At 38.6% G+C, this 23,575-nt stretch overlaps 2 protein-coding genes and 2 non-coding genes across 6 annotated transcripts in view; 2 read left to right on the top strand and 2 right to left on the bottom strand.

Annotated features, from left to right (window-relative positions):
* The first annotated feature begins 1,133 nt into the window (after nt 1-1,133).
* trnae-uuc lies at nt 1,134-1,205 on the top strand. Its single transcript has one exon. It is a non-coding gene; the product is annotated as a tRNA-Glu (tRNA).
* Nucleotides 1,206-3,047: 1,842 nt separating this feature from the next.
* On the top strand, nt 3,048-3,119 carry trnae-uuc. Its single transcript has one exon. It is a non-coding gene; the product is annotated as a tRNA-Glu (tRNA).
* Nucleotides 3,120-3,872: 753 nt separating this feature from the next.
* lman1 (lectin, mannose-binding, 1) lies at nt 3,873-15,874 on the bottom strand. Its single transcript, XM_034123489.1, has 13 exons — nt 15,608-15,874; nt 14,165-14,319; nt 12,822-12,929; nt 12,131-12,192; nt 11,689-11,788; nt 11,131-11,254; nt 10,479-10,537; nt 10,202-10,334; nt 9,836-10,023; nt 8,176-8,255; nt 5,360-5,516; nt 5,140-5,264; nt 3,873-4,371 (listed from the first exon to the last, which is right to left on the bottom strand). The coding sequence occupies exons 1-13, from the start codon at nt 15,825-15,827 to the stop codon at nt 4,335-4,337; spliced, it is 1,548 nt and encodes a 515-aa protein (XP_033979380.1). The 5' UTR covers nt 15,828-15,874; the 3' UTR covers nt 3,873-4,334.
* A 6,064-nt stretch (nt 15,875-21,938) lies between these two features.
* ccbe1 (collagen and calcium binding EGF domains 1) overlaps nt 21,939-23,575 on the bottom strand; it is a 36,359-nt gene continuing 34,722 nt past the window's right edge. For all 3 annotated transcript variants that reach the window (XM_034123303.1, XM_034123302.1, XM_034123304.1), the window contains one exon: nt 21,939-23,548. In XM_034123303.1, the coding sequence (XP_033979194.1) occupies nt 23,273-23,548 (276 nt within the window). In that variant the 3' untranslated portion in view covers nt 21,939-23,272. The remainder of the gene's footprint in view (nt 23,549-23,575) is intronic.

Below are 23,575 nucleotides of genomic sequence, written 5' to 3'. Positions count from 1 at the left end.
TCTGGGTCTACAAGGCTCCAGAAATGTTGTGAGTTTTGCTGAGACTTAAGCTGAACATTATTTTGGAGATCTCCACAGGATTGACACTGAACAGTTGTTCAGCCATCTTTTTCTTCTTCTTCTTCGTCTTGACATTAAATTATAAACCATAATAAATCAATTGTATAGGTCTAGCCTCCGTATATCTGTGTGTGAAAATGGTTCCATTCTCAAAAACAAAAAACTAATACTTCTGCTCTGCAGTCTAGCTGCAGCTTCTAGCTACGGTCTTCTGTTAAAAAAAAGACACTGAATGTCTTGAATGTGGCATCACACACATGACTTGAGTCTGAAAACAGCAGGAGTATTTACAATAGCATTATAAAAACAAAAATAGTGCATGTGGGTGCACACTTACATTATCTGTCTTACTGTTACATAAATCCCATGAATGTATGAGATTAAGTTAGCTTCATCATATCTCAATCAGTGATTAAGTGAATAATAAAGTTTCTATCGGGTCACTATCAGCCTGTCACTCATTATTTTCAGGGAGGGGGCGGGGTTTGGAGGAACGGAGAGGAGACGGTGATCGCGGAAGCTTTCCTCCTGCCTTCACAAACTTTACACAAGTATTTATCAACTGAAAATAGCAAGAGGACATTCATACTCTGCAATCCAAGACTTGATTAAATCCACCAAAAACCTGACATGACGATAACGAGTGTTTTTCAAAAAACACAAATCCCTCCCTGTGTGTCTCTGAGGCGCAGCGACAGGGCCTGATTCAGAGCGGGTCATTCTGCTGTTGGTTCTGGACTGGTGTTGGTGGAGAAAGCAGACTGCTCCGTGTGTGATGTCGCTGTGCTGCTGTCACGTCTGTTCCTTGATCTCTGCGTCACCGACCATTTGATATTCATGTGACAGAAAAAATTCTAAAATAAAAAAACGTTATGGTCCAGCCGCGGCCGAAAAATCAATAAGCAACCTTACTACGCTATAATCGATAATCGAGCGGCGAGCTACTGAAAAGCTGCCCGCGAGCTACCGGTAGCTCGCGATCGACGTGTTGGAGAGCCCTGGTATAGTGTGTCAAAAGAATTGAAAAAAAGTCATAGTATGTCAAGAAATGTGGGAAAAAGACAGAATTCATGTCCCATATGGTCTAGTGGTTAGGATTCCTGGTTTTCACCCAGGCGGCCTGGGTTCGACTCCCGGTATGGGAACAGCTTTCATATGGGACAAATAATCAAAGTATAAGCTGTTTTAAAGAAATGGAAAAGAGTGAGTTGAAAAATAGAAAAAAGTCATAGTAGAATATGTCCAAAAATGTGAAAAAAACGTCATAGTAGAGTATATCCAAAAATGTGAAGAAAGTCTTAATCTAGTGCAGGGGTTTCAAACTCAAATACACAGTGGGCCAAAATGAAAATATCGGTAGGCTACTAGTCGAGGGCCGGACTGGTTCAATGTTTATTGCAAAACGTATTGAAATGAACTTATTGCACATATTAAACCTGGAACTAACAAAGCTTAAATGATTGCCTATAAAAACAACATTAAACATTAAATAATCAGTTGCATTAATTTCTTATGGCTCTATCTGCAGCTTTTCCGGAGTCATTTCTTATGAGTACATTTTTCCACAGGCCAACAACAGCTTCAAAAAAACAATTTCCCTCAAAGAAAAAAACAAACATGCCCTGTTGTCGCAAGAAAAAAAGTGCAGAAGGAACATCCATTGAAACTCAGTTTGCTGCTCTGTGATGCTATAGTTCAAGCCAGATACTTAGCATCTCATCTCGGGTGCAAGTTCATCAATGTTTGGGGTCAGGCTCTGAGCTGAGGAGATCCTCAGGATTGAGTGAAGGTGTGCGTGCAATATACCGGCGGGCCAGATCTAATAGTAATTCAAAATTATCATGCGGGCTGAAATTAAATCCACCAAGGGCATGATTTGGCCCCCGGGTCTTGAGTTTGACACAAAACAAAAAATGTGAAAGAAAGTCATAGTCATATCTCAAGAAATTTCGAAAAAAGACAAAGAACATGTCACATATGGTCTAGCGCAGGGCTTCTCAAACTCCGGACCAAGGTCCGGATCCGGACCGAACTGCAAATCAATCCGGACCGAACCCTGTGTCCCATTATATAAAAAAAAAAAAATTATAAAAAAAAAAAAATTCTGATTCTGATTAATGTACATCATTATGTACGCGCGTCTTGTGTCTGACGCGTAGTGAGAATGAACGTGCATATATATTTACTTGTGTGCGCGAGCGTGACACTCATTGCAGACCGCAAGTTAACCGCAAGTTTACCTTGACTTTCTAATGCTTCTAATGCCTTTTTTGCCGAGGTTCAAGGCATTGGCTACAGACAAACAGCCAAGCCACCATACTGTATGTATGTATTGAATGTGTGAGTGTATAAAGCGGCGCCGTTTGCCGACAGGCAAGGCAGGCAAGGCAGGCAAGTGCTTGGACCAGAAGGGGGCCCCCAAAGAAAGTAGATTAAGAAGGTCCACAGCAACGACAACATGAAACACCCTTTCATTTACTGCAACGACATGTCGGGAAACCCCCTCAAGGGGGCCCCATGCATAGCGCGCCCATAGACTGTATATATAAAGAGCGCGCCATAAGAAACTGCTTCTTAATTTCAGTTTCGTTTCAGGGGGGGGTGACTTTACTGGCATTGATCCGGACCAGTGACCTTGTATAAAGTTCACAAGTGGACCTTTAATAAAAAAGTTTGAGTACCCCTAGCGGTTAGGATTCCTGGTTTTCACACAAGCGGGCCTGGTTCAACTCCTCCAACTTTCAAATGGGAAAAATAATCAAAGTATAAGCTGTTTTAAAGAAATGGAAAAGAGTGAGTCGAAAAAACGAAAAAACTCATAGTAGAATATGTCCAAAAATATGAAAAAAACGTAATAGTAGAGTATATCCAAAAATGTGAGAAAATCATAATCTAGTATGTCGAAAAATGTGAAAAAGATTCATAGTAAATCATGTCTAAAAATTTGAAAAAAAGGCATAGGCGTGTACAATTTTTGGGAAAACATGTCCCATATGGTCTAGCGGTTAGGATTCCTGGTTTTCACCCAGGTGGCCCCGGTTCAACTCCCGGTATGGGAACAGCTTGTATATTGAAACATCCAAAAAATGACAGTTTCATTAAAAAGTATGGCATCAAAACAGTATACTACGATGAAAGAAGTCCTAATATAGTCAGTCAAATACTATATAAAAAAATATTATATATTGTGTGGAAAATGTCAGGAGAAACGACACAATACAGTATGTCCAAAAAATGCAATTAAAAAGGTCCCATATGGTCTCGGAATGAAGATTCCTGTTTTTCCCCCAGGGGGCCCTGGTTTGGGAACAAATAGTTTACGGGCAATGTTTTAAATATGCAAAAAACGATGACATAAGTCGAAAGAAATGCAAAAAAACAACAAAGTATACTATATCGAAAATATGCATAAAACGACATAGTATATAGTATGTTGAAAATGTCAGGAAATATATTGTGTACTTTTAATATAGTAATACTGTAAGATGGAAATCCCCCCTCCGACCGTCATTCATCAGTTAAGGATTATTTAAAAGAACGGAGTTGTCAATAAAGAAAGAATGTGTGATCTTATAAATGTCCCTATAACTTCATACTGTTTTAAATATTCTCCAGTGGTGCAATTTGCTTTTCTTTTTGAAATATCATCAATAATCCTTCAATAATTGAGATGCACAACTACAACTCTTTGTACAGTAATTGCTAACTAGAATACACTTTAAATCATGGACAGCCAGGAGACATATCTTTACATAATGATTACCCTTAGTGGAGAGTATCTGACATAATAAAATAAGCAGAGAGTGATTTTAGTTTTTTCATGTTTATGTAAATTGTTCATGTGTTCATGAGTATCAGTTTCTGACTCGATCAAAGCAGATGAACGGAAGCAGACATCTGCTCTGAGTTTTTGCCACCAATAGTTCAGCATTATTTTATACAAAATTGCACAGTTCAAAACACAGGTTTCTTTGTGGTCAGTTCAGTTTCATAAAATGGGACTGGGGCAGATTGAAAACAAAATCAAAACAGATCCAACCAAAAATACTGTAAGGAACATGTTACATCATGTTGGAAATCCAAAGGTCTCACAGAGGCATTCATACACAACAAATTAGTGATCAAATGAAAAAATCTGCAATTAATTAAAACAAACTTCAACAAGATCATTTCTTTCAAGTACAATAATTTAAGATCTCAAAATAATGAGAAAAACCAAAGACCAAAATGGACATTCCCTCATTTACACACTTTCTTTTTAGAAATGTATTTGATCAAAAGAACTTCTTTGCTGCTGCTTCTTGTTGACTCCTGCAGGAGAGGAGAGGAGAGACAAGGCGTTAGAGACAGTAGTGAAAGAAGTGCTATATTTTACTTTAGTGAAAGTAGTGATACAACATTGTAGAAATATTGAACATTGAAAATGAACTTAAACTCTTACTGAACTACAAGTCAAAAAAGCATTTGCACCAAAAGTACTTGCACTAAAGAACATATTCATTATAGTTCATTACAGAATAATGATTCTGGATCACAATTAACGATGCATAAATGTGTTTGACTAATGTTGGAGATCATTTCAACAAATCTGTATACTTTCTATAATCTGCATAATAGAGCATTATGCATTATTTGATCATGGGCCTAAGGAGAGAGCGGTACAGACTGTAAAGCACATTGAGACAAATGTGTATTCTGTGTAATATTGTGCTATATAAATAAAAATCTGATGGACATTCGATTGATTTATATTTTTTATTGAAGATAACCTGAATATGTAGTGAGAGGAATGTAGTTAAAATGGAAATTCCCAAGTAAAGTACAAGTAACTTAAATTACAAACTTGTAACCCCAAATTAAATAATACCTAAAAAAAGCATAGTCAAGCATGTCTAAAATATCTGAAAAAACGTGCCGTATATATATGAGAAAAACAACATAGTATAATAGGATTTTGAAAAACATGCAAAAAAACGATGTGGTATGTTGCAAACAATGTATAGAATAGTATGTTGAAAAATAATATTCAAAAAAAGTCATAGTATGTTGAAAATGTTTTGGAAAAAAAAGTAATCTTACTTGTACATGACGTAGCAGAAGAACAGGACTGACTGGACAATGATGAAGATTGTAAAGTGAACTGTGGATAGGCAGGAAGGCATGGGAGGCACCTCGGGGCACTTCACTATCTTCTCCGCTGGATTCTGTGTGAAACATACAGAAAAGGGACAGAGTTCGGTCAATTCTGATGTTCTTTTCACAAACCACTCCATAAGATGTGTTCCCCTCTGATTCACACCTGAGCGTTGCGCTGCACCAGATGCTCCACGTCTCTTTTGACCGTGTGCAGATGCTCCTTGATTTCGTTGAAGTGCTGGATGGTCTCGTACGTTCCCAAAGCGCCCGCGTTCCCCTGCGCTGAGCCGATCTGCTTCAGAGACTCATAGAAGGAGTTCCTGCAGACACAAAGAGAACACACATGATATAATCTTTTAATGCAAAAACCTTTTAATACCAAATAAATATCTTTGCAATATAATCAAGATGTTTCAATTTGAATCCATGTTGGGAAGCACGATGCCCAGTCAATATGATGGGTGGTATCATTTATTTACACTAATACTTTGTCCAAAATTAATCCTTTAATCCCCATTCACTGGAGGATACATATTCTTAAAGTTTGAAAACAGAAAATTACCATCTGATAAAAGAGGTCATGATTGCAAATTAATCCTTTATAAAAACATGTTCTTACAACAGATTACAGGAGGTTAAGAAACGGACCAGAGGAGAGGTCTAGTCTGGGCATGATGATCAAAATAGGGATCCAAAAAAAACATGAAAATGGAAACAAATAAATGTATTGTACCCTTTTTTTGGAAGAGTGGTTTCAGAAAGTCTTTTGAACCCGAGCAGATCAAAAAGAAGCTACAGCCTGTTAGCTTAGTTTAGCATAAAGACTGGTCGGGATTAAACAATCCCGGCTAGCTCATTAATAAACATGTTATGTATCATTTGCCTAATCTGTGTAAAAATGACAATTAGTGGTCAAGAAATGGCACATAACCCCCGTAGAGTAATGTGCCATTTCTTGAACTGGCGACGTGACTTTCTGTAGTCTTGGCATCTTTTTGAGTCAATAAGTAATTTTGGATTATGTTTTTTTGACTGACGGTTAATGCTAGTTTATCCTGTGTCACAGCGTCTATCTCGCAAAGGTTTATTGGTCCGATTTCCCTTCATCACGTCTTCAAAAGAATCAAAATGTACAATCCGAAACCATTAACTCTCACAAGTAATACAATCTGAAATTGTTTGTTTTTTAACTTTCAATTTCATTAGTAAATGAAATCATGTAAACCATTCCCAGAAGAGAATGAAAACGTCTAAACCCGGATCATATTTCTCCACCAAATTGAATTTCTGAAAAGTTGATTACTTACAGGGAGAAAGCAATAAGTTCCCCTTATCATCTTAAACACATCTAAGACGATTATCAGAAAAAAAAAAGTGTCTTTTGCAAATGAAAGTAATTCAAGTCGCTCCAGAGATGAATTGGAGGTTACTCATGTGTATGACAGATGTATTTAAAGAAGCCTAATCTGATAAGGACTGAATGGTGCTAAGACGGTGGCCTTTTCTTGCTCGGCCACATGTCTGACAGGATGGACAGGGATGACATATAAACAAAATCTAATTTGTTTCACATAAAAAATCTCCCTTGAGAAAGTAAGTGAGCATTTATTAAACCCCACGTCTAATCTTCATCTGCTACAAGTGACCCATTTATGAGCAGAAAGCCCTCCTTGGAGTCTGAGAGGAAGTCCTATCACAAACTGTGTTTAAGACCGGGATCAACTGAGAGCTTAATCTACAATGTAATACAGATCAGTCGCTCATATTAGCACATTAGAGGGGGCAGCTGCAACCTTTTGCCAGGGTCTCAATTTATTTACTGTGTCAATCAGCTTAGTCATCTTCACTTCTGATAATGTGCTTTATTAAAAATAAATCATAACAGAAACTGTCTTTCCCTGCCATCTATAATATAATTTATGTTGGTAGAATGAATGAATGTTGTAAGCGAGAGTCCATGTGAGTTATGGGTCAACAATATACTAAAGAAAATCATGTCTGCAAAATCATTTGAGGATGAATGTCCTGTTGGATTTAGGGCATATCAACAGCTTGGTTCTTTTATGATACATGAGACCAAGAGATTAATGTTACATCAAATACAATCTTTAATATCTTGTGATTCTGATTAATTCTTAATGCAGATGGTGTGTTGAAATTAAGACACAATGAGACTTCAGCCACAGGACAAACATGCGACATGATTGAATAAATAAACGCAATTTCAAAAAGGTGGAGAAATAACTAACTTCATTATTTTGAACCCAAGAAAAACATTCTTGAAATCCCCTCTCACATTTAGGAGAAGGGTTTTGAGGAAGACATTGTTTTTAAATCTGTTGCGTGCTCACAATGACTAAGCCTACAAGCACTATAAAAGCAAGATAGAAGCTAAACATCAAGAATGACTTTCTGAACACCTAATCAGGCTTACTTAGAAACACTCATGGAAGGCATACCATCATAACATCTCTTAAGCTGTATTATCTGAGCGTTCAAATCCTGCCAGAGTTGTGAGGAGACCATAGAACCAAAGAAGAAGAAAAGATTAAAAGCGGGCAGAACAAACTCTACCTATCGTTGTATGGCTCGTCAATGATTGAATTCTTCCAGTTTTTACATCAGGAGTAAATAATGCAACTGCTAACCTCCAGATATTCATTTATTAATAAATACAACAAATGAGTTCAATGGTAGAGCTTATATCATGCAGAGCTGAGGCTTCAAAATGTGTGAGTTTGAGTGTGTGAGTGTGTACAAATGCAGACTGATACTGCGTATGGATTATGGGCTGGCAGACACCTGTGATGCTGCAGTCACCGCATCCTCAGATTAAATATGATTGGAGGGATTTAGCCGCCAGGATTTCCCTTGTTTTTCTGGAGTATCACGGAGCTGTCTTTATGTTTTTTGGCAAAAACAACAGCTAGTTTTTAAGACCGATCAAATGTCAACAACAATGAGCCCTTTGGGACTTACCTCAGCTCGTTCAGGTTTTTGAGGACCTCCTGCTGGGTGGCTATGACGGAGCCCAACTGCTGTTGACCCACAGTGTCCAGCTGAAGGGGAAAAGAGACATGGTGAAGGTCTGAAGGTTAAAGGCCTGTGTGAAGATTTGATAACGCTGTTGCTAAACAGAGATTTAATGGCTTTAATAACCCATAATAAAACAATTAACGTTAGCTAGAGTACACAGAGACGACAGTAAAGTGATGGCAATGTCTTTATAGTTTGTGTGGGCAGGATGCCAGTCTGTTGTGATCCCAGTACATTTTTAGATCACTAAACTGACTACAAATACATGTAAGTGTTGTTAACACTAGAACCGCCAACCGGGTCAATTTGACCCAGAGCTGTTTTTTTTTGTGTGTAACTTTTTTTCAATAAAATATTAAAGTCTTCCAGTCCGTGACTTTTCCTGAAAGTGTGTTATGTAGCACCCTATGTTGTTAAAAATGGTCAATATGAAGTCAGATTGAAGAAATCGCCCAAAAAATTGCCATTTATACCTATTTCCGCCAAGCGGGTCATATTGACCCCACCCCTTTTCATATAAACATGACGTGTTGCTATCGCAACGCCTTTTGTCTACTGCGGTTCCTTATAGATTGAGAGAGAGAGAGATAGATGGATAGATATATTGATAGATAGTTATAGATAGAGAGAGAGAGAGAGAGAGAGAGAGATAGATAGAGACAGTCTGTAGTGAAGGAGTGAGCTCCCGCTCACGGGAGACTGCTCGCGCTGAGCTCCGCAGCAAACAGCTGTGGGGCGAGTTGAAAGTACGTTATGCTGGCCGCGGTGTCTAAATAATGCTTCCGGGCCAGCGGGCCATTTATAATGTCGAGCCCTGAGAGTCCACAGATTATATTGGTATACGTTTCATCCCTGTGCGATCAAAACTCACAGTTCAATAAAATAATATTTTACCTTGAAAATCAATGCATTCTAATAGCGGGTCAATTTGACCCAGGTGGCGGTTTTAGGTATAAAAAATCTCTGGCGGTTCTAGTGTTAAAGCAAAACCAAATTATTCATATCCATACATTTGTGTAAAAACTACATTACAGTTACATGCACACAAATACTTGACTCTTATTCCAAATAAGACAATATAAAACATGTAATACAGGTCATGTAAAAAGCTTATAACGCCTTATAATTCCAATTTTTCAAAATGTAGCATATTCCCATTCAGACATGTGGGATTTGCTGACATTATTCAGGTCTGAGGAGCCTTCTTTGACGCGTAAACAGAGCATCCAAATGGGCTTCTCATTCGGAGTTTTCTAACAGCGGTTTGCAACACATGGCCTTTTGCTGTTTACTGCCAGCTGTGTGTTTTGTACACAAGCCAACGAGAGATGCATGCCCAGAAAGGCCACATTTCTGATACTTTATCACAACATTGACCTTCCTAACAAAGTGGCTGAAGAAATGTAAGAGGGACAATGTGTTGAAGATTGAAAGAGTCTGCACCAGTGAAACATGTTTAGAACATGTCTATTTTAACAGCTGAATTTATGAATTTATTGGAAGAAATGTGAACAGTTTGAGAATGTAAACACAGTGATCTATAATCCTATATCATGTCTCTTTGCATCTGGTGTGCACACATCTCTCCTAATAACACTCTCACCTGTCCCGACTCGGCGTTGGTCCCCTTCTTGGCGACCTCGTCGGTGATGACGGACACGTATCTCCGCTGCTCGTCCAGGATCATAGCGAGCTGCCGGTGGAGCTGTTTGATCTCCAGGTGGATCCGGTTCTGACCCTCAAACACCTGACGGATCTCCTGGTCATTCACCGTCTCATAGATGTCCTCAACTGAAGAGAAAACACATAAGTAACTACATCTACAGACCTTTCATGAGGTATTTCAATGTTTCAGCATATTTATATCTATTAGAGTGGATTCGCTAATATAATATAAAACTGCTAATAAAGAGTATCATTACAAATAACTTTAAACTTCATGATTTTGTTTATAATCACTATAACTAACTTGGCTCTCCTTGGATGTCGGGGTGCTCTTTCTGAAACTCCTCTTTCTTTTTGTCCAGCTCTTGCTGGAAGTTCTGAAATTCCTCCTGGTACTTGTCCTTCTCTTCTTTAGGAATCTCAGATTCAGGTGGGGGCTTCAGTGGGAGAGACAAAAAAAGCCCTTAGTGAACTCAATAGAGGCTGTGCTTAGACTACATCGTGCACATACATGCACGCTGAGACACGCAGCTGCACACAGGGACGGGAACGTATTGGGAGCTTTAGGCAAATGGAGTTACCGGCTGCTGGCCTGGCTCTGTGAGACTGAACGTTAAGAAGGACAGAACATCGTGGTCATCTGGAGGAGGAAAGAAATGATCACTTAGTAAACTGCAACATAAAAACATTAAACATTATACAAATGATGGAGGTAAAGCACCTTTATAAGAAATGTAAAGGGGGTTATAATTAAGGAGGAAAGGGGAACTGGGGTATCATCATGTTAGTAAAAGACCAAAAATGACTTGGTTATAACACGTGTTATATGATATCTAAATGTATTTTTCTGTAATAGGGGAATAGCAGGTCATACAAATGAGTGTCATACTAAGAAGAACATATACGTAGGGTACATAATATGATTAAAAAACAATGTGGTAATGGGGCAAAAATAAACAAAACCTTAATAATAGGGTTAAATCATTTTATATGAATAATGGGGTAATGTGATGGTGTTGAAATATGCTGATGAAAAAGAGGATAGCAGAGAAGTAAAAAAAAGACTAGTTCATAATTCTAAGATGATAATAGGGTAAGACATGACACTAAATAATGTCAGAAAATAAATCACCATGAGTAATTATCAGACAATAAAGCTGAAAGTCCTCTCCCTTACTCACATTGAACTCACAGCTTTAAGAGTTTGTTTTAACTCAGAGAATAGAGTTGTACCTGCTAAGCCTCCAGTGGCTGCGGAGACGCCGAAGAAGCCCTCAGTGGGGATGACCATGTTGTCCACCTTGGTGCAGAGCTCATAGTCTTCTTTGTCTGGAGTGAAACCGCCGTTGAACATCACCTGAGGAGGAGGAGGATGGAGCAATGATGAAGCTGAACAAAAATACTACCAACTTTGCTGATCATAATTATAAAACACAATAACATCTATTTGCTGCACTGACAGTTGCCAAAGAAATGTCGTTGTACTTTGTATGACAATACAGATATATTTTATTCTATTCTATCACGGCCAAAATAATGGAGTGTTAATAAGAAAACTTGCCTTTGTCCATTTTAGATTGTTATATTTGTTATATTGTTTTTAAAGTATTTAAATGTAATTTCATAATGTGTTTTCGTTGCACTCAATCTCAAAACGTTTATTTGTGTGTGTGATTTGAGCACTTTTAATTGCCTCGTGTTGAAATTTGCTACATTAATGAACTTCTTGCATTACATATACACAGCTTTATGTATACAGGTAACAACTGTTGTGTTTATGGTTTCTCCTACCGTTAGCGTCTTCTTGTAGTAAGTTATTTTGGCTCGGACAGGATAGGGTTTGTTGCGGAAGTCTCGTAAACACGTGCCGAGGGCCTGTGTGGTGCCGTCACTGGATCAAAACAAGACAGAGAAAATAAACACACAAATAAATGCACCTATACAGCACTGGGCTCAACATAGTGACACACACACAGCATGATTAGACTGTCTTAAAAAGTGAATAACACTAATGCCTGTGTATGTTTTGGTAACTACGTGCAGTGCAGTAAACAGTGTGAACTCTAAGACTGGGATGGCATTAGAAAAGTGACTTAAAGCTTTCACTGGCCCGGGGGAGATTAGGAAACCTGGAGGATTATTTACTTTCCAAGCAAATATAATCATATTTCATAATCTCCTTTAAATTGTTGAAATCTGAGTTGATAGCGAAGCAAAAGAAGTGTTTACTTACTTTTGATGGTCATAAACAAGCTTGCCATTGTTTCCCACAACAACTATAGCTGGGTTATTTTTCTGGAGTGAAGATGATAGGAAACAAGGGAACAACACATTAATCCTTTTTTCAAGTGAAGACCAGAGGTGGCTTTGCCTTTAGGTAATCGTGTTCTAAAATATCAAACCTGAAATAATAAATACTCAAATGTGATACAAACAGAAGCAGGAGTCTTTTGTTTAGCATGAAATTGACCTGTTTATGAACTCAAAACCATCGGAAACAGAATCAAAATACTTAAAATAAAAATGTTCATACAAACAGAGATCATCTCAAATAGAAATTTGAACATTGTACTACAATAAATAAAAAAATAAAAATGTAAATATAGACAATTGGGTATAATAATAATTATGATTATTTAAATAAAAGAAATAATAAAAAACGGAATACTTAAAACCTTCCAACAAAAGTATAATAGACATGTTTATATTAACAAAACAAAACAAATATTAAGGATGATAAATATCTATATATAAAGTAGCTCTAAAAAGGAGGATAATCTTACAATTATAATTTGTATATCAAATTGCCCCTCTCATCAGTTGACAACAACCAAAAGGAGCAGTGAGAGCCTGAATGTGTCTTTGTGTGGTTTTCATTTCAGGAACAAATCATTATAAGTCGTGGCTAAACAATAAACACCCACCTTTCCATCGTTGTCAAAGGTGTCAAAGAAGACTCCCACTCCGTTCCACTGGTCGGCCGCTCCGTACACCGGGCCGTCGAGGCCCTGCTCAGTGGTGAACCACATGGCCTACAAACACAGAAGAGGAGGACATGTTAGTCAGTTTAGCGTCAGTTACAAAACATAAGTCCAAAGGCAGTAGCATTTTAGATGAACCACATTTAACATCTTCATTTGGACATACAGGCCTGAGAGCTCTGGAAAACAATAACAACCTTAAATAAAAAATGTATTCCAGATATAAAATCATAAACAACAAAGTGCAGGCACAAACCAGAACTGTCATTATTTTAACAATTGGACTGTAAAGTGTATTAGTGTACTGTATATTAGAGCTGGGTCATAGTGATTATATTAAATATCACAATATGTGTGTTACTATTCCCTTGGTGTTGGTATTGCAAAGAAATGTACAGTAGGGTTGAGTATTGTAGCCTTTCTAAAAATATTTACACAATAATATATTTGTATAAATAATCATCTGTAGCTTGGCCTAAATGACTAGTGTTATGAAATGACATCACCTTACTGTAATGCAGCAGATGTAGTCTCTGGGGACAAGGTTTTAGAAATGAGCTCTCGCTTTAAACTCTCTGTTCATATTCACATGTTCATGTTCTGTATGTGTTCAATAATAGATAACAATTCAATTCACTTTTCCTTTGTAACCTTTTTTGTTCTGCCTCTTTCAGGTTTCTCTCATCACAAAAAAAGATCAACAGTGATGGGGAGTACATATGACATGTGCTTAAGTATGCATGTGTTTTCCTGCAGCTGTGAATGGATCTACAGTTGTCACCCTTGATATGACTAGAGGCCTGTTTGACTGGGGCAAAGCGATACAGAAAACCAAAAACGACTTGTACATCACAAGCTAAGTCAAGATGTTTAATGCCGTTTATGAACGTGAAACAGGATATGCTTAATTCCTATAAGTGTTGACTGCAGAGTAATGCAAATGAGTGCAAGACATTGCTCTAAGAAATAACAGTCAGTAAATAGCTGAGTTTCTGTGACAATACCAATTACCAAACATATACTTCCTCAGTTTCTGGAGACATGTTTTGACCTGATTTCCATTTATTCCTCTGCATACGTATAATATTAGAGTTCAAAGTAAGAGGGTTTACTGATTTAGATGATGAAATATTGAATTAGAGCACAAGTAAGTAAGACTGTAAGCCACTTTTGATGCTCGAGTGCAGCTGCAGAGAGTAGGAAATGCCAGTTCAGGGTTCTGGCTTTACAATGTATATAATGTAAACTGCCTCATTATTAGACACAGAAGTCTGACCCCTCCTTACCAAACCATCCGCTCCCATCCGGCCTCGTCCAGATACTCTGAAGGTCACCATGGCCTCCCAGTGTTCAAAGTTGAATTTGTTTTTTGTCCACACAGAGCCCTTCTGACTCCTGAGGGACGGAGTGATGCGCACCTGGTCTGCACTGGGAATAGTATCTTAATGGAGAAAAGGAGAGAATAAGGGTTTTAGAAGCAAGTTAGTGTATGTTCAATGATCTCAGGGGAAATAAAAACCCACTAACTCATTTACAAAAGATCAACAACATATGTGGTTTATAAAACAACTGCACACTAAAGTAGTCATTTACTGTGTGGCCTTCTTTTACTGGAGAAAAAGCACATGCCAGCTGACCTCTGGTAATGGTATCAGAAGGCAGCACTATCAGGCTGTGTCTACTGTCTAATCGTTTAACAGATTCACACACAGTAAACGATTTACCTCAGATTTGTTTGTTCAATCTGAGTTTACTCTTTCTAAAACAAACGTTAGCATACTAAATGTCTAACATGTTGCTATTCTCTGTTTCATATCATTGTAACTGCTATAACGTTATAAGTGCTGTACGGACAAAGAAAGGAGTTTAAATTGATCACCTAATGTTTTCTTTTTAAATTTTGCTCTAAAAAAATAGTGGATCATTATTTGTTAAAGTCATAACATGGTTCCAGCTCTTCGGTTTTGCATCTTTTATTTGCCTAATTGTGTTGTTAACTTAATAATTAGGATTTTGGACTGCTGGTTGGACTAAACAAACAACTCATGCATGGGGGCCGAGCAGTTTAAGACACCAAGCACGTTATCAACACATCCCTAATTTGGAGTAGAGCTGCAGACAATTTATGCCATCCCACATCTCTCTCACCTTGTTTACTGTCATATAGAGAAGCAGTATTTTGGTATCTTAACAAAGGAGAGAAAATCACCCCCAAAAATGCTGATGATGTCACCTTTAACCCTGGGAAATTGTGACTGACTAAAACATAGATCAGCAGAATAATAATCGTTGCAGATTGAGAGGGAATACAGTATAATCTCGTGCTGCTGCAGTTTATTGAATGCTCATATCAGCGATTGGACACATCACAGGGTGATGCAAGAATCCAAAGGCCCATTTCTGAAAGAGGAAAGTTCAACGCTTGAGTTGCATGTGTGTGCACAGCCTCTCCGTCAGTGCTGTTTTTAATTAGCCCAGGACACGTTGGAACAGGACTGGGACTCGGACGTAAAAGCTACGCTGCTAAAATGTATGATATCTCTGATGCAGTTTTGAATGGACCGAGAAAACCGCTATCTTGACTGTACATCCTTCACGGAAACACGTCAGTGAAAGAAATAAACCGGTAAAACATAACCGACTCCAGCTGTCCTATTGTCGTGTTGTTACATTTGTGTTTTAGGTTGAAACAGCAGCTCTGTGATGTTGACAGCTGGATACAAACTTACTTCCAGTGTGGATCCAAAACGGGATCCCGCCGTCTTTCTGAGACAGGTGGGGTCCCTTGAAGCTGTATTTGTACTCAAACCGGCGGTGAGGAAGCTCCTCTGTCGTCGGGGCACCGGCGGGGACGTCGGCGAGGCTGTGGTGAAATATTAACGTTGTGAGAAAAGTTAATATCAACAAACGAGTGTTGGCAGCCGGGCGCTGTGCTATGGACACCGCCATGTTTCTGTATCACTGCTGACGTAGCGCTGAGACCACGAGAATGACGGGATGCGTGAAGGGCCAACAGGGCGCTTTCTGATTGGTCCGCTGCTTTGGTCCTTTTTCCTCTCTTCTTCTTCAGTTTTTTTAAGGTAACAGCTGACTCTGGGGTTGACGACAGGAGCCATATGTACACAAACGATTAACGGATTATATGTAACGGTAACACGTAATCAAGAATCAAAAAAGTAAACTGTATTGCCTACATTTACATACAAATACGTTATTAGATTACTGGTAAAAGAAATACAATAATGCAAAAACATATATAATAATAATAATAAAAATAACAATGGGATAACTAGCAGGATTACAATGTATCATTACATTTCAAAACAAAGAACGGCATGCTTACACATTAAAACCAAGTTTTTTAATGCAGTAGATCAGGGGTGGCAGTGCCCACACTTTTTCAGCTTGGGAGCTACTTTTAAAATGACCAAGCCCAAAAGATCTACCTACAGGGCTGCCCTTGCCCAATCTGTGTCGCGAGCACTAATTGCGCCGCGGTGAGGCCCCCTCATAACTGCATGAACCCGTATGGCACAATACAATCCAGACTGGCTTACCTACATCAAGTGGCAAATGCCATAGTAAGGATGGATGATAGGCTAACTTTAAAAAAAAAAAATGTCAATGCCATGCGATCTACCCACACTACCCTTGCGATCGACCGGTCGATCGCGATCGACGTATTGGGCACCCCTGCGACAACTAAACATAAATACTGTCTATGTACATTATAATAATAATAATAATAATAACTTTAATTTATATAGCGCCTTTCATCAACCCAAGGTCGCTTAACAAAGAAACATATAAGGACAAGACATAAAACAGGTGGCAGAAATGGAAGTGTTACATTGCAGGGGGGGGAAGAGTGAGTTAATGTTGGAAGGCTTTGTTGAACAGATGAGTTTTCAGGGTTGATTTGAAGATGACATGACTTTCATGGAATAAACTAAAACAGAATTTGTAAACTATACCATTCAGCAGGCCAACCCTATAACTTAATCTGGATTAATTAGGCCTGTATATTGCATGCATTTGCTGTGTTTCTCCTTTTGTTGACAGTTTAGTAGGTGCACACCTGATTTATATATATAATACTGTGGGTACCGTCACAAATACGCTGTTTTAAATGAAAAGAAAAATATCATATGCTGATGAGGTCGCATTTTTTATCCAAAAGTAAACAGAAAGGGATCAGGTTCAATTACTTTTATATTGTAAACACTTTGAGTATGCTACTGATTACATTTGTATACAGGTATTAAGTAATCATAACAGAATACCCTCCTAAACCTGTAGACAGGTAACGTTGTCAGGAAGATAAATATTATTGACATGAACAGATGTAACATACTGTATATCAAGGGAATATGCATACAAAGTAGGCTTGCAAATAATGTTGTTTTGTCTTTTAATGATTGATTATACTGCACAATTTCCCAATTTGCGTTTAACATTTCTGTACATGGTCAATAACCCATATACATCAGAATAAAGCACACATTAAACAACAAATACCAGTGAAACATCACAAGAAGGACACATATGTCTGCCTGGGTGGTGTTGATAAGGGTTTGTAAAGGAAAGCTTGTGCCTGGAGGGGAGGAACTGATACTTAGCAAACAAGTTAACAATATGTGTGTTCCCCCCACAAACCAAACTGCTGATACCTAATGTTAATACTAATCTAATGCTCATTACTTAATAAAACATATTTATTGGATATTTATTAGACACGTTTCGATGTTATGCATTCATCTTAAAGATGTAAATATTGCCCATATACCATTATCATACTTTTTAACTCAAATTTCAATGTTAATATGGCATATTGGCTTGAATTCCTTTACACTATTTGACACTGGTAATTTACTGCCTTTATTTCTTATGTTACTTCAATGAGACAAACAAACAAAGTTAGAATGGAATGAGAAGAATTTGAACAAGTAAGGCATATGAAACATATCTTTATCATTGCTGAATCATGCACAGATTGCACCGGACACACATGATCTACAGTACAAATTAGCTGAATTAGCAATCAGACCATCCCACTGTAACACGGAGCGGCTCGTCAGCCTGTGTGAGGTCAGAGAGAGGTTAAGTGACGTAGCTGTGCTGGCTGCTGGAGCTTTCACTGCAGTCTGAAAGCCTCAGCAGGAGACGGGAGATGACACAATTATGTGTCACTCGCTTTCTATTTACTTTCAGCCAGCTTCTTCCTATTGCTTCTGGAGGTGCAGCTTCTCTGTGATTACGGGTTCAGGAACAAACCACAGAACAAACAGGCCATTGTAGTGACACTAATCTAGGGATTTTGGATATAAGTGATCAGCAAGTGGGAAGGACTGTGCACAGGTTTACAGTCTTCAGGTTTCATGCTGCAGTAATTTAGGAAACAATGTCTTACTTTAGGGATTCCATTTACTGTTTGAGTGCATTTTCACTTCCAAAAAAATGTGATAATCATTTCACTGTTCCAAACTGCACAATTGAGTTAGCAGTTATCCAAAATAGTTCCAATCCTATCACCACTTAAACATCTCTCTTATTAAGATGAACAACCCTGGGAAGTACAGAACTACACTTACATCATTTACACAGTTGTGTTATACTTTATAAGGGGTTAGTCAGTATAGTGAATCCACATTGAATAAAGATCAATGAGAACTTTCCAAAAAATACACAAAAATTGAAACTTTAATTATTTTTCCACAAACTAGTAAAACTTAAGTTTTGATTGTGCGCAGACACAAAAAATATCTGTCACAACAAATGTGTCCCTCTCTGTGCAGAAGAAGTTAATATCATAATGAATCTAAGGGTGATCCTAAATAAAATCAGTTTTATGACAGGAATGTCTGCTTTCTCTTCTGGTTTCATGTTGGGCACACAGTGACCGTTCAGCATATATTAGAGGAGCTTAATTGCAACTTTGAAAATAAATATTTGAGGAAAATATTTGTTCTTAACGTTCTCTAAGTGCATTTACGAGTAATGTAAATAAAGATAGAATAGGAATAAAAGTAAAGTATTTGAAGTAGAGTGAATTCCCTTATAAAGGACATGCTAACTCTATGTAACATTTAAAACTCTTGAAAACTAACAAGCTACGAGTGGATTTAGAGAGTAGAGAAAATAGACGCCTCTGTCCTTTGTCCGAGGAAGTCCTCATTAGAGAGTTAACCCACACTCTTTGTAAGGAAATGTAGGATTTAAATGACAAAAGCAATGCTAATGTATCCATTTAGTGGTGGACAATGGGAACCTGTAGGATGTTAATGGGTCACTGAGACTGTGAATAGCCTATCACATGAGTCAGTGCAAATATTTGGCCAGTGAATTATGGGATGCTGTAGTAAATATTGCTGGAGCCTGAAAATAACACTTTATTTGAAGTTGATCTATATTTAACTGCCGTTACTGTATATATTTGACCATAATAACGCTTGTGACTTAAGATTGTCTAAGTCACCTCCGCTCGCTGTGTGTATTTAAGCCTTCATTTGAATGAGTCAACATTTAGAGATCCTAAACTGGGCTTATGGGACAGAACAAAGAAGAGTTGTGTTGTACATGGGGTTTCTTGTTCCTGGGGGATCTAAAGATGTTTGTATTACCCATGTCGCATTAGGGGGAAAGGGAGAGTGGCCTGTCACCTCCTGGTGTGACAGCAGGGCTTAGTTTAATGAAGCTTGTTGCCTCATGGTGTTTATTCATACCTGAAAAGCACAAAGCAACCAATTATCACATGAACAAAATGTCTGCTGAGACGACTGCATCCTAAGGAAATATCCTGTGGTCTTAAGTTTACAACCATGATGCAAATCTCGAGCTGGCCTGCAGAGGAGGATGAGGAGGGTGTGATTCTTACGTTTATTTTACCATCTGGCGCGCTTGATTTCCTTCTGGATTGATGCAAAACACATACAATTGAAGTGAATCAAAGACGAGACAAGCACCATTTATTTAAGCTAAAACCATATTGTGATAACGATTATTCCAAACTAATATTTAATGAAGAATCCACATCAGAACAGTGTTGACTGGCTTCACTGCTATATTATTTGTTGGCTCAATTCTGTGCACATAGGCCACACACTCACCCTCAACAATGGCGAAGGACTAAACCTTTATTTCAGATTGCTTCAACACGGTCCAGTGTGGTCCAGCCAAGAGAGGGCACTTATTTTCCACTGAGGACTTTGCCACATTCATTTGAAGAGCGGCCCTCTCTCATTATTAACAGACACACTAAACGATGGGCCCCAAACAATACCGAACAGATCCCTTTATGCGGACAAGTGCTCAACGTTTCGGCAACCACTGTGTGCCCTCCACCACTCCCTCTTCTTTTCAGATACCTGCACATAAGTGAAAGATGTAGAGCACACAAAAGATATTCTCAACTTTCCTTTTCTCCCATTCTGTGAAACAGGCCCATTTTAAAGCTTTTATTTGTGCAAAGCCTCTCATTAACTCTGCTCATGCTGCCTCCCTCGGCTTGCCATTGCTTAAGTACTGGGTGTTGTAAAAAAGCTACCAATTAGTCCCTCATCAGCTCCAATTAGTGGAGACAAAGCCTGAGTAACGATAACTCAATGAGAGGGAGAGGTGGAAGGGTGAGGGCCGTCTCCGGGTGTTTCTGTGTGTACATGTGTGTAGCTGGGCTGGCACAACATAGTTTGTAATCATTGAAGAACTTGTGGCCATTCACTTTGACCCGCTGCAGCACAGGTCCATTCACTCTCCAAGCTCCTCAGCGGGCCCTTTTCTCAGGGCCAAGTGTTGTTGTGCTGGGAAGACAGGCCCCCCAGGAGTCCCAGAAAGAGAGCCATTCAATCCTCTCTACCTGCTTGCAGCATAGAAAGCACTTAAGGCCAGGCCGATCTCTCATTATTGTCTCCTTCACTTTCAATACTTCCTTAAACTTAGGCCTCAACAAGGGTAAGCCCTTTTAGAGGGGAAATAGGGGATGTATGTTAAGGGGGTGCCTTTCGCCTCATTAGAATTGAATTTGCAGTGTCTTGTAATTACGTCGGAGGGCAACAATGTATTTTGTTCATCATAATCTTCACTGAATGGGGGATTTTTGGGGCAGTTAATTTGCTGCCCACACTAATGCATTAATGAATGAATTGGGCAACACTCATTTTCCCTTTGCTGCCTCAATCTGTTTGTTTCCTCCATCGGTCTCCATCAGTTCTGGGCAGCCGCTACTAATAAAATTACCTCATTAAGGCTTTTATCGCAGCACAGTAACTCACTCATTCATTTGCTATTAAACATTTTCTTTGGAAAGGGGACTGGGGGTGTCCCCATTCAGTGTTGCATCTTTTTGTGGGTAGTTCTAAATAATGAGGGGGACAAGCAGGGAGATATAATTAGGAACAAGGGGGCACTTCAGCAAATATTAGAAATCTTTTAAGGCTCTCCCTTGTATGATGGTGATTAATTACTTCCACAAGGGATTTTGGATAAAAATAATGCCAGGTTTTTTTTTCTGTCTTTGCTCGGGCGAGACGACTGAAGCTTGTTAAAAGGATGTGCACAGGACTTTCATTTCGGCCCCTCTTTAACCATGACATGTACTGTTCTCTGGAAATGGGCTCATTGTGAAACCAATACGCATCATGTTAACAATGACTACGTTTTAAATGAAGGTGGCGCTAGAATAAATTAACAAATGGTTTTTGTTTGTGTTGTGAATGAAATGATTCCTGGATATGTGATCATATTGATTTATATGAAGACACAGTATTTAGTTGAACACATATGCAAATATGTTGCTTGAATCTCATGTTCTAATGTAATGCTTTCTTCCAGGAACGAAATGCAACAGGTTCACCATTTTACAACAATTACTCAGACAGAGACAGGCCAAGTGTATTCATTTGGGCTTTTTGAGTTAGTCTCATCGCTGGTGGCAGCCTGCCTTGTTGTCAAACAATCTTTTAGCGGAAAGACATCAAATATTGTTGAGTAAGAACATCTAATTTCAGTCAATGAGTCTGAAAATAAACAAGAAAACACAGATTATCCACGCTGGGTGAACATCTCCACAAAGCTTTATTCATAATTGTGTTTTGATTATCGTCACGTGCTCCTCTGTGAACTACACTGCACAGTTTAATGAGTTCACTGAACACTGAGTGCTGTGCATCAATCAGAGGGAATGAATCACACAGTGCTCATACTGACTGAGAAATGACTGCCACCTAGTGGATTTAGAGTGGTACTGAATGACAGTTGGGGCACTGAAGAGTGGTGGAAGAAGTTCTCTGATCATTTTCTAAAGTAAGTATAGAAGTATTAACAGTATCAAAAGTGAAGTAAAAGTCATCATAACTCAGTCCCTTGAGTAGGTAAACAAGTGCTATACTTTTGTGTGCACAGGAGTGCATTTTAAGCTTTAGCTTGCTAAACCCTATACTACGGGGACCCAAATCAAACACAGAAGACGCCTTTAAAACTATTAAATCCATAGGATTTATTAATATAAAAGACATACATACGGCAGACGCCTTCCCAGCTCAGGTGCACCTAGCTGAGCAATGCAGCACACCTGAAACCAGAGCTACTGGAGCAGGGAGAGAACAGCACAGGGAACACATAAAGCTGTAACACAGCTTTATAATTAAAACTACAAAGAGGTAAAGCATGTCATGTAGCTGCAGGATAAGCTGAATGTTGAGAGATAAACATGATTTCATACCTTCCTCACAGTGATTATATAAAGGTTTTCTCAGATAAGTTCATTCACTGACAGACCATATGATGTACTCACATTCTCCGAGTCATTAGCTGACAGTTTGAACTTGAGTGGCCTTTTTATATCAGGCGCATTCATTATATTGTGATGTGTTGTGTGATTGGTCAGCCATGAGCAAAGAAACTGGAAGCCCAGACATTTGTAAGTGGCTTTGAGTATGTCTCCCTCTGGTGGAGAACTATGCAACAACTGAGAACCAAACAACGATCCAACATCTTTATGTATATACTGAAAAACGTGTATCTTGGGAAAAATGAGTTCAATATTTACTTTGGTGACCATGTGGCAAAGGAATCTTTCATTATATGTGTTATTATTTAGATATTTGGTGGCTCTATTTCTTATACAAATTGTGGGAAAGAGAAAAATGTACTTACATAAACTAAAGACGTAACATCGGATTAAAAGGAGACTTGTTTAATGCGCCGTGAAGGAAACATGTGTTTCATGCATTTGCACATTCAACTAATTTTGTTAAAAAATAGTCACACAAACTCTTATGTATATCATATAAAAATAAACATCTGTGATAAAAAGGCATACAGTACACTCTGTTTAAATAAAAAAGCATAAACACTTAAATATTTACACCTGACCGTATCATATATAAACCCAAACCCTTTTAAATATTCCAGTTAAAGTCTGTTCTCTCTCGCGCTGGTTTCCACTTCCTGTCTCTCTTTGATCCTCCGCCTGTTCGAGGTGCAGGTTCCTTGTAGTCCTCACCTGAGCCGGTCTCCAAATTGTCCTGGGTGTCCCTCCAGCTGTCGGGGACTCCAGGAAAGTCCTCCCCCGGAGAGGGCAACGGGCGCCCGTACATTTTGTTCTGCAGGTCAGCGATATCGTTACGGATGTCTGCCATCAGCAGCAGCAGGAAATCAAAGGAGCCCGGAGGACCCTGGGGATTGAGGACAACAAAAACTTA

The sequence above is a fragment of the Trematomus bernacchii genome, unplaced genomic scaffold (genome assembly GCF_902827165.1).
Source record: "Trematomus bernacchii unplaced genomic scaffold, fTreBer1.1, whole genome shotgun sequence".
NCBI lineage: Eukaryota > Metazoa > Chordata > Actinopteri > Perciformes > Nototheniidae > Trematomus > Trematomus bernacchii.
The sequence above is the reverse complement of the archived record's forward strand: the minus strand, read 5'-3'. Positions and strand labels throughout refer to the sequence as shown.

Excerpts from the sequence above, each read along its gene's own strand:
- lman1 (XM_034123489.1), bottom strand. The coding sequence starts at position 15,827 with ATGGCGGTGTCCATAGCACAGCGCCCGGCTGCCAACACTCGTTTGTTG. Across the intron at positions 14,320-15,607 it reads GTTTTGGATCCACACTGGAA|ATACTATTCCCAGTGCAGAC; the intron begins GTAAGTTTGTAT and ends TTCTCCATTAAG. Across the intron at positions 5,517-8,175 it reads AAAAACCTGAACGAGCTGAG|GAACTCCTTCTATGAGTCTC; the intron begins GTAAGTCCCAAA and ends TTGTGTCTGCAG.